General features: G+C 36.6%; 1 protein-coding gene across 1 annotated transcript in view; it reads left to right on the top strand.

Moving 5' to 3' along the window:
• LOC107660642 (protein disulfide-isomerase A5-like) overlaps positions 1–17559 on the top strand; it is a 47349-nt gene extending 29790 nt beyond the window's left edge. Inside the window, exons 13-17 of the mRNA XM_016450021.1 lie at positions 1779–1942; positions 3673–3803; positions 7046–7116; positions 13340–13474; positions 17000–17559. Coding sequence (XP_016305507.1) covers positions 1779–1942; positions 3673–3803; positions 7046–7116; positions 13340–13474; positions 17000–17080 — 582 coding nt within the window. The 3' untranslated portion in view covers positions 17081–17559. The remainder of the gene's footprint in view (positions 1–1778; positions 1943–3672; positions 3804–7045; positions 7117–13339; positions 13475–16999) is intronic.

Here is a 17559-nt window from a genome sequence, read left to right as displayed (position 1 = left end):
AGTTGGACATAGTGGTGTATTAGAGGTAAAAAATTATATAAATACTGTTCGGTTTCTGGCACAAACTGATCGTTTCGTGTCTTAGGACATCAATGTGTCATCACGAGCCGCAGGGTTTAATTTAAAACCCTAACGGTTAAAACTGAACACAATCTTGCTACTCAAGCGGTGTATGAACATTTTTTATATATATATATTTATTTGCTTCTTTTCCATTTTGCATTTACTTGTACTTTTACTTTCAATACTTAAGTATGTTTAAGATTTAAAAAATGCTTTTCGTACTTAAGTACAATAAATATCACATACTTTAAGTCTTTTACTCAAGTAATATTCTAAACGGTGACTTCAACTTCTACCAAAGTCATTGATATCTGTGATATCTGTACTTTTACTTGAGTATGGCTTTCAGGTACTTTATACACCACTGTTTGCTTGTCATAAAATTCAAAAGATTTTCTTTAAAGCATTTTCAATTTGCATTTTTCTGAGACTTTGAAAAATGGATGTTTAAATGTGAATATATGAATGTAAGACGGGGGTTACGAATATGACATTTTGTAAGTGGATGGTGGAGAAATTCAAGCGGCCATGCTTATCTCTCAAGTGTGTTGTTGAAATGCAGTGCCGTTACTTTAATGAGATGTGTTTGTGTATTTGTTGTCAAGTGGTTTGGTTTGCATACACTTCTAATTGGCTCACAGCTCCGATAGCTGTCCATAGATTATTTGGCCCCTGCAGGGTTGGGGCCTAAACTCGAAAACAAATCCTTTGTTTGTGATAATGACCAAGACTCTCATCATAAATATAAGGTATCCCACTGACAGATGTGTGCAAATAGAGGGCGTTAATTGAGTTTAAGCTGAGGAAACATTCATAATGACAGTCTATTTCGCAGCTTTATAATGGCGGAAACAAAGCTGTGCCAAATGGTGCTGTCATTTCATCAAAAAAGCTTGTCTGTTGTCTCCAGAACTTCAACATCAAATTGATTGCGTTTAAACCGGGGATGTCATAAATCTGTCTAAATAATAGGCCTTTGTGTAAATATAATTTTCTGCAATTTGTGTGGATGACACTGAAAAAGTGTTTATTGTTTCTTTGCAATAGTGCTCTTTGTCTTTGTGTCTCACTCGACATAAAGATATGATATTTCTCAAACAATCTAAATGTGCTGGATGCCCAATGCAAATAGTTTTTTTTTTTGTTTTTAAATCACATTAATTAACATGTTAACGTTAACATTCCTAATTTAAACCAGTTAGATAAAGAGAGTGAAAGAAAGTGGTTTTAAAATCTATGGTTTGAACATGAATTTAAAGGAACTGATTCCTATATCCTCAATCTCCTTTCCTGAGCTTCAGAAATCGTTGAATAAATATGCATCTCATCTACTCCAACTACAGGAGGTCCCTTCAACCACAGAACACAATTAATATTAAAATGCACAACTTGCACTGTTCTCAAATTGCCTCATGATTTTAATTAAGTTGTGAATAGACATTTGGAACCTAATGAGTTCCATAATTGCTGGAAAGTTTTTAGGGAGTGATTTGGGTTAAAAATGAGCGTCTCTAATTAGCTTTGCACCTCAATCACATTGATCCTTTTGAAAAAGAGCAGTTTGCAATGGACTAACAATGTTCAACATTTAGGATCTGTTTGCACATTCTAGGTGAATCTGACCTGTCAACTGTCAGATAACATGCAGTATGGTGTGTTTTTTAAGCTGAAAGTAAACCGTGCTTTTCTATCTTTGTATATTCGTATTGTTTCAGAGCCCAGGTGTATTGGCAGCAGTGGATGCCACCATTCACAAGTCCATCGGAGAGCGGTTCAAAATCTCAGGCTTCCCAACAGTGAAGTACTTTGAAAAGGGGGAGGAGAAGTACACACTTCCTCAACTACGGAGCAAAGACAAGATCATCGAGTGGCTGCAGAAGTGAGTTTAACTCTGCTGTTCAGTGATTTACTGACCATTAGCATGGGAAATTAAATGATATCTATATTAATTCAGTAAGTTGTTGCAACGAAATATTCTGTCATTAGTAGTTTTTATGTATATGTTTATTGTTTTAGTATTATATTATTATTGCATTTAAATTATTATTATTATTGCATTTAAATTATGGTTAGGCCAGTTAAATATTTGGCATATTAATAGTTTGTTCAATTTATAATAGTAATAGTAATTATAATAATAATGTATTGTTAATATTTTATTATAATACTTTTATTTTTTATTATATTATTAATTTATTATTATTGTATTCTGCCCTCTTTCTCTACTGTTCCTATAAAAGTAAAAAAAACAAACAAAAAAAAAAGGCCTTGAAAATATGCTGTTTCTGCAATGCATCTCTGCAGAGGCATTAATGTACAAAACAGATAAAACACAATGGCTGTTTTTGACTGGATGTAGTTGTTTATGTAGGTGGATGGAGGTCTACATGGGTAAATGCTTGTTTTTGCTTTCATTTATTTCTTCACACTTTGTAATATTTATAGGTGGATGTAGTGCTCAGATAAGGTCAGGTACAGGTGAGGCAGAAATTGCTTTTTGTTGTGCTGCTCTTCCCCTTTGCATTCTCTTAACTCTATAATTAGTCAGCAAGATCTAATATAAATGCTAAAAATGTGTCCAAGGGCCCACTTTGTGGTTTTGTTTTTATGTTAAAGTGGTAACTGAATGTCACGTAGTTAGAACAAGTGTTAGACTTCTGGAAAAAATTGTGAGATTGCAGAACTGTTTGAAAGGGCCACATACATTTGACCTGGAGATGTTTTTCACGCATTACTGAACTTCACACTAAGAGGGCCACATAAATGACAGGGGTTCAGTCAATAGGAACATGCTCTCGAAAACACACACTGACTGATTCTAAAGAGCGACCTGCGTGTGGGCTGGGAGCTTGAGAATTTTCTTTTACACTGCTGTCTCCCTTGACTCTTTGGGATGTGTTCAACGGAGCTTGACTACAATCAATCACTGCGGATTGATTGTAGTCAAGTGGAAGAGCTTGCCCTTGCTTTGATCCTAGAGCAGTCCTTCTGTGCAGGCATCAGCTATGAGTTTAAGTGCCATCTCACAGGTCCCAGAACAGCAGGGCCAAGTGTGTTGTCAGACTCATGGCAAATACTGTAGATTTGTAGTCATGCAATATGATAATACCATGGGACATGGGAAGTCAGGAGAGCCCAAGTTTGGGTTTTGTTTAGTCTTGAGGTGCAGTCATGTTTGAAATTGTTTATTGCGTGATATGCATATAAAGTGGACTCAAAAAGCATTAGCATTGTAGTAACAAAATGTCAAACCATATACTGTATATACACTATCATTCAAAGGTTTGGGGTCAGTATGATTTATTAAAAAAGAAAAACTCTTACGTTCACCGAGGCTGAACACCAAGAAATTAATACTTTTGTTATTATAGAAATTATTTTATGTAATTAAATTAAATTCTGGCTTAAATGTCTAAATACTTTGGCAGCCGTTCAGTTTTTCTGAACTCATGGGTGTAAGTCTAATTACATCGGCATTTTATTCAGTATATTAAAGTGATTATGACAATTTTCACAGTTATTTCACAGTGACCTAACTTGGCTGTGAGTGTTAGTTTCTGAGATGTTTCCTAACAGCTTACCTATTTAATCACAGGCTCTTTCTCTCAGTCCCCAGGCCCCACCTCCTCCAGAGAAGTCGTGGGATGAGATGCCGTCCAGCGTGAGCCACCTGGGAGCTGAAGATTTCAGGGAATTTCTGAAAAAGAAGAAACACGCCTTGGTCATGTTCTATGCTCCATGTAAGCCTTCTGTTCTTTCAAAAATAGTGCAGCTGTAGTTTTGGTCTCAAAGCACGTATCCAGGCTTTTCATAAACCTTTTAACATTATAGGAAACTGAATCAGAATTCTGTTGCATTCTCCTAAAGCATCATGTGTGATTGCAATTATATGGAGCACTGAAATGTGCAGGTGGCGTAACATCTGGCAAATGGCACCATAGCTTCCTGCATATAGCTATTACCATATTTAAAATATTTACAATAGGTCATAACAGTTAAATATGATGTATATTTCTGATATGGTAAAAGCCATTTCAAATGTTTAGGCTCGAGGAAGCAAAGGGAGATTAATTACTTGTGAATCTCTTCTTCCTCTGTTATTATTTGTGAAGACAAACCCATTTTAATGCAATTCATTATAATTCATCTGAGTTGTATAGTCCTTTTTACATATTATATATTCTTCCATAAAGAATATGTTTAAAAAGAATAGTGTCTTACACAAACACATCAATAAGCAAGACAAAAGTGACAATGGCAAGAAAAAGACAAACAACCAAGATGGTTAAGATTTTTGCACTGCCTTGAGTGATTTACATATATACACATATATACATATATACATATATATATATATACATACAGTATATATAGAAATATAGAGATATAGATATTTTTTTAAGTTCATATGACAAGACTGAAGCTTGTTTCTCTTGTATATTGTATACTGCGACAAACAGCCCCAGATAGTAGCCAACTCGTTGTGACACTCTGGCCAACCAGTCGTCAGGTCTGCGCATTGTCACTAGCAAGAGAGCAGCGATGAGCAACAGCCACTGAAATTGCAAGATGAGGGCTAGACAGTGGGAAGCAGGAGCCAAAAACAAAACATCAAACTGCTGCCCACGTTCTCCCCCAACACTGTCTCATCTTGGCATCATTTTCTCCTTTTTCTTCCTTCATGTTGTTTGTTGACGTTGTCAAGAATGGTAGTGTTGCTATGTGCTTGCGTTTGTGTGCGAACAAATCTCAGGATCATAGGAATAGACAGGGAGACTGATCTTGTAATTTGATGCACGTTCTCTGCCGTTCGTTGAGTAAAGTTTGTACCAACATGACATAAAACAATGTTCTGTAGTGTACTTGGCCTTACTAACTCCTATACTTGTTCAAATATATCCAGATGCATTGCAGTAATTAAAATTGATGGGAAAATGTACTTAACGTAAAATAACGTTACAATGTAAAAAAAAACATAATGGTCCCATTTTCTATGTGTTATTTATTTATTTATTTATTTTAGTATATACGAATGATATAATTATGTAATCCATTTAATTATGTATTTTTCAATTTATGTATTTTTGGATTTTGGCGTAAAAAAATATCTGGATATGATTTTCCCCCTTTAAATAACAGCTGACTTGTGCTAAAATTTGCATCGCTCATTGGACTTTTTTTCTGTCTGTGCAGCACCACTGTTGGTTGTGCACACATTTGAGAACATAATTTCATATTGATATTCCATTTTTTGTTATCATAACTTAGGCATGTAACTTAATTGCAGCATGTACTCAGTGAACAATGCTGCAATTATTTGGCATTAGACTGTATTGTGTCATACTCCACATCTACTGACCTCTCAGTCTCACTGGATCCTTTAATTACAGCTTCTTTTTAGGTGTAATACAAACGGAAATGACAAACAAAGCTTTTGTATTGGGTATTAAAGACTGTTAATCAAAACAGTTCATTAGTGGCACAAATTATGGTGTGAATAGTGCTGCCCATTTAAAACAGAGCTATGCAGAGCTTTAATGAATGATTACATCAGTGTTGCTTTGTTCTGGTGAACGGCACCATTCGATGAACGTTATAGTGGGCAGCTTTCATCGCTGTGAAGCAACTTTCTTCTTAATGATAGGGCAGGTCTTTGCATTTGTACAAAACTGAAGGATTAAATATCACCTAGCTACCCTGATAATAGTGGTAACTCTCTGGAGCGAGCATGATAGTTGAAACGAGATGTTCTTATCAGAGGTTATCAAGCAGACTCGAGGGCTTTAGTTTTCACAAGCCACTCCCTTCTGTCAGATGTCAGTGTCATGTCAGTACACCTCCAGTGCATTCTGGGAATGTCTAGGGAGCAAACGTTTCAGTGCACTGGACTGATTTTGACACTTGGACCGCCCTAGAAATTGTTCCCAGGGCAACAACAACTCAACTAGAAAGTCGATTGAAACGCACCCCAAATTAATTTTTGCATATGATGAAAAATGATTATGCACTGTTATTTTAAGTACAGCTTCTGCCCACGCTTTGACTTTGTGATTAGCGTATCTAGCTGGGCACTGAGACAGACTCGCATCGACCTCGTATGGGTTTGGAGGCCTGCCCAGCCTTTCTTCTTCTCATATAATGGTAACATGAGCCAAAAGGGAAGGTACACAACTTTATGCTCCATTATTTATAATGACCCTCGTGCGTCTTAAATTAGACCCCTTGTTCCTCACACAAACAGGCCTTTGTTTGCTGCCCTGCAAATTATGACCATGCCATTAACTGCCATTTAAAAGTCACCAGTTTCCAAAGTGAACTCACTTACTTGAATAACTTTCGTTTCGTAACGTAAAATAGCACAAGTGTGTGCAAACAAGATTGCGTGACAACCTAAACCAGCACAGTAATGAGACGGTTGTCCCATAGCTGTGTAGCCATGCCATTTGGCAAGTTTTTAGCTTTAGGCAGCTGTTTATTTGATGGAAGTTGTTCATTTGAAACATTTAACTCCAAATGCCATGCATAATTTATAAGAATAACACCCTTAGCATCAAAACCACCTCATAAGAACTTGATGGAAATTAAAGTTTAGGAGTTATGACTAAGGAGGGTAGAAACTCTTGCCTGTTCTTTAGTAAATTTGATGGACACACATTGCCTCAGGAAAGCCCCCGCTGGGCCGTCTATGAGAATAATAAAGTGACTTTTGACGTACTATAAAGTTGAATTCTGTCAATTTAACCTGCTCTATGCAGGCAGTAATAGATTACGTGCGTATTTGTTTTTCTTAAGTTATTGTCATGGAAGTAATGTCTTTTTATTTGTAAAGAATTCAGTCATTGTGTGCTGTTCTTTTGCTTTAGTATTCATCTCTGTATTCGTCTATTTGTGTATGCTGGGATATATCACCTCTTGCCGTTTGTTCTTGGCATCATAAGGTGAGACAGCTCGATGAATACTTATATCTTACTGTTTTCCCCAGGGTGTCCGCACTGCAAGAACGCCGTCCCTCATTTCACCACAGCAGCTGAGCTGTTCAAAGAAGACCGCAAGGTGAGGCTCAACACCATTAAGGAGATTTCCAGCCACTCTAAATAACAAACCCTTTCAAATGACTTCCAGGTTCTGTCAAGCGCAATCAAGTTCTCCCTCTCTCATTCAGACAGCCTTCACACATCCTAGAATTTAATCTCTTTTCATCTCCAGAACGTTCGCAAGGTCTTCAATATCACAGTCACTGTGCTGTCTGATGCTGTTGACCTTCAATCTTCTACCTCACTTGTTATCCGTCTAGTGTTTCTCTGTTGATTTCTATATTATAGTGTGAGACATACGATGCTGCCTTAGCCATGTTTTGTCAGTTCAAGTCAAACACGCACTACAAGACTTCTTTGCCCCTTCAAAGACTTGTGTTGGTGTGTGGATGCTCATGGCTTGTGGCAGAATTGTATTTGGATATTTTAGTCGGTTGTTCCATCTGATGTTACAAGGTTTATAGAAAAGTTTTTGAAAAAAGTCTCTTATGCTCACCAAGGCAGCATTTATTTGATAAATAGTACAGTAAAAATAGTAATATTCTGAAATATTATTACGATGTAAAGTAACTGTTGTTTATTTTTATATATTTTAAAATATAATTGATTTCTGTGACGGCAAAGCTGAATTTTTAGCAACCATTACTTCAGTCTTTAGTGTCACATGATAGGGCTGTCAAAATGGCTGAAAAACTACATTCGAATTTTGTACTTAAATATTATCAAAATTTGAATTCTATTCGAATTTAAAATGCATAATTTCAGTTATGGTGAAGAATAGCTTTTGGCTTCTCTTCTGAGGCCACAAGAGGGAGCATCGAGCAAAATATTACTAATACACGTTTATTCAAAGCATAAGATAACGACTATCTGTGAAAAAAGTGCATAATGTTTAAAATAATGTTTATAAACCAATTATAATTAATTAAGTTTAAGCTTAAACAACTATAAACAAAACAGCATCATGTATGTATGCATAGTTTAATACAAAGGGCGAAAAGCCAATCACACAGAGTACATTTTTCATTTAAAAACATGAGATGCAGTGGGATGGGGAAAAAATCCTGCCATGAAGTCTCAATATGTGTTTTTTTCAAAGTTAAACTTGCATTAATTTTACATGGCTTTCTAAACATGCGGCTCCTTTGTGCGAGACGCGAGTGCAGCGGTGATAGATGTCCTCTAGAAAATGCGCGAAATATGTGTTCTGTGTGAATGGCTTGGTTTCAGTTTTGATGTAAACAAGATCTTCTCTGCATTGATGTTCTCTTTTTCCGCAATATTTTTAATGAACAACGCAGCAGCGCCGCATCTAGTGGCTTCAACTGGATAGGCTTACAAAAACATTATAATGCAATGACACTTACATCGTCATCGCATCTCGTGCGCCACTGATAAGGCTGCCTCCTTAACGCACAACTAAAATTCGAATGCAACGTTTTTGCGAATGTGGGTTTTTATTTTAAATTTTAAAAAATAAAAAAAAATTTGACAGCCCTATCACATGATCCTTCAAAAAGTGTATAGCATTAGTATATTAGTTAGTAGTATATGTAATTATGCATTTATGTATGTTTATTGTAAAGTGTCAGCTTATTTATTTATGCTTTTTTTAACAAAAATAGAATTTTGAAAATAATAATTCCATACAACATCAGATCATCAAGGGCAGGTCAAATCATTATGCAGCTCTCAGATGGTACAAGTTCAGAGGTCATTGGTTGTTGCGTGTCTCATGACGTCAGTTATTCTCTCTATTACTGTCTATAATTATTCTTTCTATTATTATTGTCTATTATTCCTCTCTCACATTCACTGCGAGCTTAGAGTTTGCTGTGATCTGCGGCATTTTGTTGCAGACTAGGTGAAGACTTAACACATGAAGGCCGACAAGCTTAAGTCTTGTAGTGTGCTTGGTTTAACTTTTAAATTCACACATTGCTTTCATTTTGATGAGTGCCGATGTTTTCACTTTTTTCACACTTCAGACTTGTCTTTCTGAGTAACACTCCATCTCAGGCTTCTACACACTAACATTTCATCATTCTCTAAATCTTTCCTCTTTCTCACGAAACTTCTTTGAAAGTAGCTGTCTCGCTTTTGGATCTTCAGAGGCCTGTAAAAACATTTCCTTTGGCTTCTTTAACAGCAGACATTTATCACTGGCCATGAGACAGTGATGTTGAATTGTTATTTGCAAATGTCTATAATTCATCCACAACAACATCAGTCCTGTTCAATGTCCCTGTTGCTCTTGAGTTTAGACTTGCGCATAATCGTTATTCAGATGGACGGCATTTGGAAATTCACTTTGCCAAGATTCAAATGGAGCCAGTTTTGTTTTTTTGTCTTAGATTTTGTGCTAACGCCCTTAAAGATATTATTAAAAACAGATACTGTTTGTCTGAAGACTAAAAGCTTTGTTCATGAAGCTCCATCTGCTGGTTTTTCCAAACAGCGAGCCACTTCACAGCATCCTTTAATACACAGGGAGTTATTTTCCCCACATGCATAGACCTCTGCTCCTGTCTGTCAGTCATTGCATCTCTTAGTAGAACTGAATTAATAAGGCATATGAGACCACATGAGCATCAGCTGCTTTTAATTATTTACACATTATATCATGGGGCTGTTGAATGCTTGATTCAGATTGGTGGACAAACATTCTAAGGCGTGCAATTATTTTCCAGCAAACGTACAGCTATGAAATGGTTCCTGGTCTGGCGAGTGGCGACTACATTACAGTTACGTATCACTTTGCCCAAATTATTTTAGCTACTTCGAAAGTCCTTCCAGCCTAAAACAGCAAATTAACTAAAACCCACAAAGACTGACCAAGAAAACAATTATGACAAACAATAGGATAAAAATGACACAGGTTTTCCATGTTTTTCCCCAATAAATTATCTTTTTATCTATGGAAAGCACACTTTTTTTCTTCTCTCTCTGTCTCTGCATGCACACACATACTAGCTATGTTTCCATCCAAAGTTGTGAATTTAACTTATTGGAATATTGCATAAAATATTTGCAAATAAAGCACAGTTTACGTCCAATGAGTCAAAGAGAACAAACTCGTCACTGGCACTAAAGTAGGAGAAGCCACTGAATACAGTAATTTTTATATATAATAAATTACTTGCGCCTCAGAGCGAGTAGATGAAACAATAAATATGGTCATTGCTTTAGGAGGTGGATGCCTGCTGTATGGGAACGCAAAAACCACCTCAAGTGAGTGTAAAATCTTTTTTGCAAAATACGTTTTTTTTTTGTTGTTTTTTTTAAATTTGGCTTTTCCATCACTCGTTTCTGATGCAATACTTCAAATGCGCATAAAAACAGGGTGATGGAAGCATAGCTACTGTACAAACACACACTCGCACACACATTTGCAAGCTCTAAAAAGACATCTTGAAATTAGCAACATAGGCTTGGGATGAAATGAATAAGAAATTAGTTTTACACACAAGCGTTTTAAAGCTGAACGATGTCTTGGGGGTGTGGTAACCGTGGTATAAGTGAAATTGATTGACTATGAGCCATTCAATTATTGAAAATAATGCATGGCTCCATTACTACCTTGGGTGTGCATTATTTTTCAATAATTCAACAGGCCATTGTCAATTATTCCTTAGTTCATATCTGTATATGAAACTGCTCACTCATTCACTCATCCATTATTCACTGCATAGTGAATACCATACTTCACTATATAGAGAAAGGCTGAGGGAAAATGAGTTACATATGATATCAAGGCCTTCCAAGAACACTTCCAGTCTCACCTCTCATACTGAATTGCATTTCCAATTTTTTTATTTATGATTTATTTATGAACTTTTTAGGATGTATACAAAGATAAAGAATACAGGAATAGACAGAAATAAAAATTGAAAGGGGGATAGAGTTTTGACATACAAGCCATATTTTAGTAAATAATGTGGATGAAAATGTGGATGAGGGCTTTTCCAATGGAATAAATTTAGTCGTCTTGCCTTAATTCCAATAAAAATGAGTGCAATAGTAGTGAAGAAAATGGCAGGGCATATGGATTAGGGTAGCTCAAAAAATTCATTCAAACCACATATGGATGTAGTTTGGATTGGGTTCACTTTTCAGACTACAAAGAGTTGAATATGCTAAACCGATTTTGCTTTTTTGGGATTCCCCAATCTGCCCATCAATTTTTATTAATTGATGCATCAAAGTAATTCTAGTGCAGTTCAGCAAAAAGTCAGTTGAATTTGCAAATAAACACTGACACTCTAACAAGGAGGTTTGTTTAATTGTATCAAGGGTTTGTGTTTCTGGTTCCACTTAGAGTCCAATTATCTCCTGGTTCCACTGTTCATCCTCTGTTCTCATTAGTGTTCATTTCCTTTATGTACAGTGCATTAGTAAACATCTTGAATGGCCTTCTAGCAGAAAAAGGGCTTAGAACCTCATTCCTTCAATTCTTAATATAAAGCCTCTTTGCACTCTGTTGTTTATGCTTGACTATTAAACAGTTTTTTTTGTAGTGAAAGCTAACAGATGCAGTCAAATTAAATACACATACTTCAATTGTGGAAAAAGGCTACTGGTTTAAAGCCTAGTCTTGGTTCAGATGTTTTTTTGTTGACCTGTTTTAACTTAATACCACCAAATGGAAATAACTTCTCTTCTGTAATATTCATGAGCTCACTGGCCATTTCATTTCCTGTGCGCAATGACCTGGGCTCTTTCTCTGTGAGGTTGATAATTACTCTCTGAGAAGGATCTCTGTGCCTTTGTGAATGACTTTTTTTTTAACCTCATCCATCTCATAAACCACCCTCTGTAAGCACGAAATCCAGAGTTTCCATGAGTCTTATGTTGCTTACATCCGCTTATTGGTGAGGTTATAGAAAGATCAGTCAAGTGCCAAGAGGGTATTCCACCAACACGAGGATCGATATTAGAATTGGCCGGCAACCAAATGAACAATCCCTTTCCTCTCCATTTTCTCCTGTCGATATAAAGACAGAATAATCACAGACACATTTATGTCAACCTCCAATGAAACCCTGTAATCTTGGAGGATCATGATCCCTAGCATCACTTTTCATGTGAGTTGTTTTTGTCTTAAGATTGAGAATACTACATGCTAATTTCACTAGATGAATTCATTCTTATAGCGGCAAACGTGGTTGCCATGAAGATAAATATTTAGTTATGCAAAGAAGGCTTTTTGTTTTCGCCTTTCGAGTGATAAAAATGCACTGAATACCATTTGTCAGGGCTAAAATATGCCTTGACGGCATCTCTTTTTTTTAGTCGAGAAAAAAAAAGTCTAAAATATGCCGTTCGTCAAGAGACATTTATGGTTCATTTGTTTGTGTTTCGCTAACTGCCGTCCTCAGATATCCTGAGCATAAATCTTTGCTCTTGTTTTAATGTTGGGGTGTTTGCTATATTATTTTATCCTACGCTGCTTTGAATGGCCTTTCTTGACAGGAATGTATTACTCATTTTTCATTACCCTAGAGAAAAATGGCAGGCTAAATTCAGGACGTAGGGGTGCAGCGAGCGAAACGGTTCAGTCAGTGCCAAAGCAGCTGTGCTGTTAGATTTCACAGTTACGTTTTCACACATTAAAATATCTACTCCAAAAGGCATAGAAGTTTGATTTTAGGTGCTATTGACTGTCTGCTTCAGGGTTTTTATATGTTGCTGTCATACCTTGCCATATCAGAAGGTTTATAATACAAGCCAATGGTCATCAAGAAGATTCAAATGTGCTGCCATGCAGTCTTATGGATTGAGTAGTGTTTTACATCTCTGTAAATTAGCCCAATAGAAACTCAAAGCAATGTTCAGTTCAGTCCACACACTATGCAATACGCATCAGTGCAGTTAGGCTGTTTGATTGAAAATGTGTTTCAAATATACAGCTTTCTTTAGGGAAAGTAAATTCTCCCAGGAACTCGGCACAATGGGTCTCCAAGGGGCTCAGGAGTGTAAACAATGAAACCATGATCAGACAGCATAATTCCTCACCACACACTACATCCTGCACAACTCTCAAACTCATGCCTTTTTTACTGTTGAAAAAAGAAGTGTGCTTTTATGATTCCAAAAAGTCCTGATACATGCAACCACAGCTCTGTATATATCACATTACCATTGTAATACTATTTGATACAGCATGCTTAGGGGAAGTAAGAGTATTTAATCTAAGACAGAACTGTTTCATGTCAAAATAATTATGCTTTCATTCCTTTCAGATTGCATATGCTGCAGTGGACTGCACAAAGGGACAAAACCATGAGTTGTGTAAACAGGAGGGAGTTGAGGGCTACCCAACATTCAACTATTACAACTATGGGAAGTTCAGCGAGAAATACAACGGAGAAAGAGGGGTAAGTGCTCTTTAATGTGAGTGATTTGTATTTAATACAGTGGCTCTATTAAGAAACACATAAAAATGTATGAATGTTATTGTATGTGACAGAACATCAAAGTTGAAATTTTAGATAAAAGAAAGCACAAGCACACTTTTCAAGCAAGATGCTTAATGGGTTTGAAATTATAAGGATTGGATCATGATTGAGATGATTCTGTTTAAACTGCACTTTACACTTCATCTAGTTTCAAGCACGTGTATATTTTAACCTTTTAATTATTTTGTTTTTGTTACCCATTTTTATTTAATTTCATGGAAACACTAGAGAAGTGGTTCTCAACCAGGGGTCCGGGGCCCACTAGGGGGCATCAATAAACTTCCAAGGGTGCCGTAGGGTGGCTTAGAAGTATTTCAACTAATAAATTAATAATGTATAAAAATAACAAAATAATTCTATATAATAATAATAACAACAACTCGAAATTAAAATTATAACAGAAATACCGAAAATAGCTTTTATTTGGGGGCCTTCAAATATAGTGTTGGACAGTGGGGGGCCTTTGAGCCAAGAAGATTAAGAATCACTGACTTAAGGCCGCTTCACACTGAGCGTGATGTGAAAAAGCGAGGCGAAACGCAGACGAACGTTGCTTTCACACCGATGCCGAAACGATTGATCGCCTTCTGCTAATTTACGCCTGCACGCTAGGTGGTGCCGACCAGCAATGCATTTTTTCCTCATGTAACCTATGTATCTCGTATGGCTTTTACATCGTTTGCTGCTTAATATACAGCATTAAATTAAGATAAATAACTTTTGGTTCTTCATCAAAAACACAAACTATCCATAATGCTTTCAAGAATACATCTGAAAATATAATTAGAGGTACAATTACCATCAAGCTACATTTCAAAATGTATGTGATTATTAATGTTTTTGCTCAAACCCCACTTTAAACCATTATCAGTGCTTGTAATAACTTCCGATTGTGATCTAAAATGGATTTTGATTCTATAATGGGCAGACATGCACTCTTTGTATGTTTTATAATAGAACTGCTTGTCATAAACATCCTTTGTTATAAAAATACCGTGAGCTGCATAAAAACATACAGAAAATATATCGCCATAATCATATGTCTATTTGCTTTCATATTTCATGTATAGAAAAATGTTTAAAAAAAAATTTATATATGGAAGGGCAAGAGATGATTGATAGATCTTGAGTGAACGCGCTTTGACTTATATCTCGCGCACGTGGAATAAAACGGACGGTGCTTTCCAGATCACATAATTCAGTGGAGAATTAATAGGAATGTTATTCTGTATAAAGAATGTGAGAATAAATCTGTTCTCAAATACCAACGATAACAAGAATTAATTCTTCTCTCTCTGGATACTCTTCTTCGTGTTTGTTTACAAACAATAGTTTTCGAAACCGTGCCATCACTCTCACCCTTTTGTGCAACAGCAGCTGCTCCGGGCACGTGATCTAAGCTCAAATCTGATTGGACGGCCCATTTCATCGGGGAAAAATCGACACACAGGATGAAAAAAAAAAACTTCGCATTTTTGCGCCGCGAATGATCGCGCCTGGTGTGAATAGCCCCAGTAGGGATCTATTGTTTTGATTCAAAAGCGTCATCGCACCGAACATTCTCGCCGATTTTTGCGTTCAGTGTGAAAAGGCCTTTACATAATCCTGTTGTATCATATCCTGAATCCAAAGTAATTTCACATGCTTATCTAATGTGACTGCACCTTTGCTAGAACATGCCCATATTTAATGTGATGAACTACAGTACAGCTAGGACAAATAAAAAATAACAACAGAGACAGAAAAGGTCTAGCATAAAGGCCGTTTCACACTGAGCGCGATGCGAATCGCCGACAAACAGTGCTTTCACACTGAGCATGAAACGATTGATCGCCTTCTGCTAATTCACACCTGCACGCTAGGGGGCGCCGACTAACAATGAGCTGCATACTGAGCTGCATACAAAACACATACAGAAAATATATCGTCATAATCATATGTCTATTTGCTTTCATATTTAATGTGTAGAAAAATGTTTCACTCGATTTTTTTAACACGGAAGATCTAGAGAGTTAACGCGCTCTGACTCATAACACTCGCGCACGTGGAAGAAAATGGACACTTCAGATCACATAATTCAGTGGAGAATTTAGAAATTATATTAAGAACATGTGAGAATGAATCTGTTCTCAAAAACCAATGATTACAAAAACTCGGCATCCACTCTCTTCTCTCTCGGGATACTCCTCTTCGGTGTTTGTTTACATTGGTTTTCGAAACAGCGCCACCACTCTCACTCTTTTGTACAACAGCAGCTGCTCTGGGCCACGTGATCTAAGCTCAAATCTGATTGGACGGACCGTTTCATCGCGGAGCGACGGGGAAAAATTCGACACACAGGACGAAAAAAAATCCTCGCTTTTTCGTGCCGCGAATGATCACGCCTGGTGTGAATAGCCCCATATCATCGTGCCAAATTTTCGCTTTCAGTGTGAAAAGCCCTTAATTTATTTGCAGATGCCACCTTTATTTTGTCTTGGTTAATCTACAGTGGTTCTCAAACCTTACAGTGGCGTATCCCCTGTGGAATTTAACATTCTTCTGCATACCCCCTCTCTTCCACTTAGACCACAGGCACAGTCATACCTTTTCAATTAAGGGACAATATTTGCCCCCTTAAATTGAGTCACAGGTGCATTTTTACCTTTATAGAGGCAATGTTTTTCTAGCCTTATTAATTGAATGCCATGTTTTATTTATTTCATATTCTTAAAAATGTAAAAGTTTTTAAAAAACTAATGGAACACTGCTGTAGGCTATGTTGGTTGGACACATACCAGCTCTATTGCAGATTTCATAGAAAATATTATTATTTTGTTACAAAAATATTGACTATATTGTGTTTAAAATGTAGGCTACATTTAAAATGTAAAATATAAATTTAATATTAAATTTTTTTGTTGAACTGTTGTATAAAATTAATGTCACATTTCCAATTGTTTGGATATTCAGGGAAAATTACATTCTTGCTCGTATTTTAAACATGATAAACAGGGAATATTTCTATATTGAAGAGAGTTTCTTAAATCGATCTTTATGTACAGTACAGCCCATGTCAATATTTGTTCTTCGTGCTATTAAGTGCTAAAAACCTACTTGAAAGATACATTGAACAGCAGTGCGATTATACTAGAAGCGGCATTTTGCTTGTCAGAAATACATGCTCTGTTTTAATGTTACTTTAAGTTGGAGTAGAATTAAATGAATGCCAAAACTCAGCATTTTATTTGCGTACCCTCTCAGTCACATCACATACCCCCGGGGTACACGTATCCCTGGTTAGAGAACCACTGATCTAATACAATGACATTCATTTGACATGTTTTTAATGCATTTATATGCAAGTGTCCAAATACTTTTGGGGGCCACCGTAGTGAATGTTTTTTTTTATATTATGAGGTGAATGGTTTTTCATTTTTCACTTACACTGTCTACCCCCTACAGGAAGCTGGCTTTACTGGTTTCATGAGAAATCTCAGGGGCCGAGACCAAGAGAAAGTGGGCAAGCGGAAGGAGGAGCTCTAATAGTGTGGGCGTGGTTCCTATAAATGGGAGGGGCCTATCATTGCACTGTGACTTAGGCAGGGACATCCCAGCACTGATGCCACAGACTTGAAACCTCAGCTAAAAAGGCTATTTTTTTATACAGCTGTGCCCTTATGTTTGTAATAACAATGTACAACCATCAGACCACTTTTTGTTTTGTTTTGTTTTAATTTCCTCAGACATTTTGTGAAATTGTTTCCAAATACTGTGACTTCAGTTACTGAAATCCACACCTGAAATCTATGCAACACTGGGCCCTCACTCGCCAGGGTCCCATACGTGTGATGGGTGGCTGGTGTTTAATGGGGAAAACCAGTTATCGCCAGGATACATTGCCGTCACTCCCATTTCAGTGAAGAGTAATAATGTGTACAATCGTATCTGCAAATATTTTTGTAAAAAAAAAAAAAAAAGGAAAAATGCTGTATGACATCATGTTTTTGGGAGTAAAAAAAAAA

Source organism: Sinocyclocheilus anshuiensis, unplaced genomic scaffold (genome assembly GCF_001515605.1).
Source record: "Sinocyclocheilus anshuiensis isolate Anshui unplaced genomic scaffold, SAMN03320099.WGS_v1.1 scaffold627, whole genome shotgun sequence".
Taxonomy (NCBI): domain Eukaryota; kingdom Metazoa; phylum Chordata; class Actinopteri; order Cypriniformes; family Cyprinidae; genus Sinocyclocheilus; species Sinocyclocheilus anshuiensis.
Note: the sequence above shows the minus strand (reverse complement) of the source record. Positions and strands in the feature narration are given on the sequence as shown.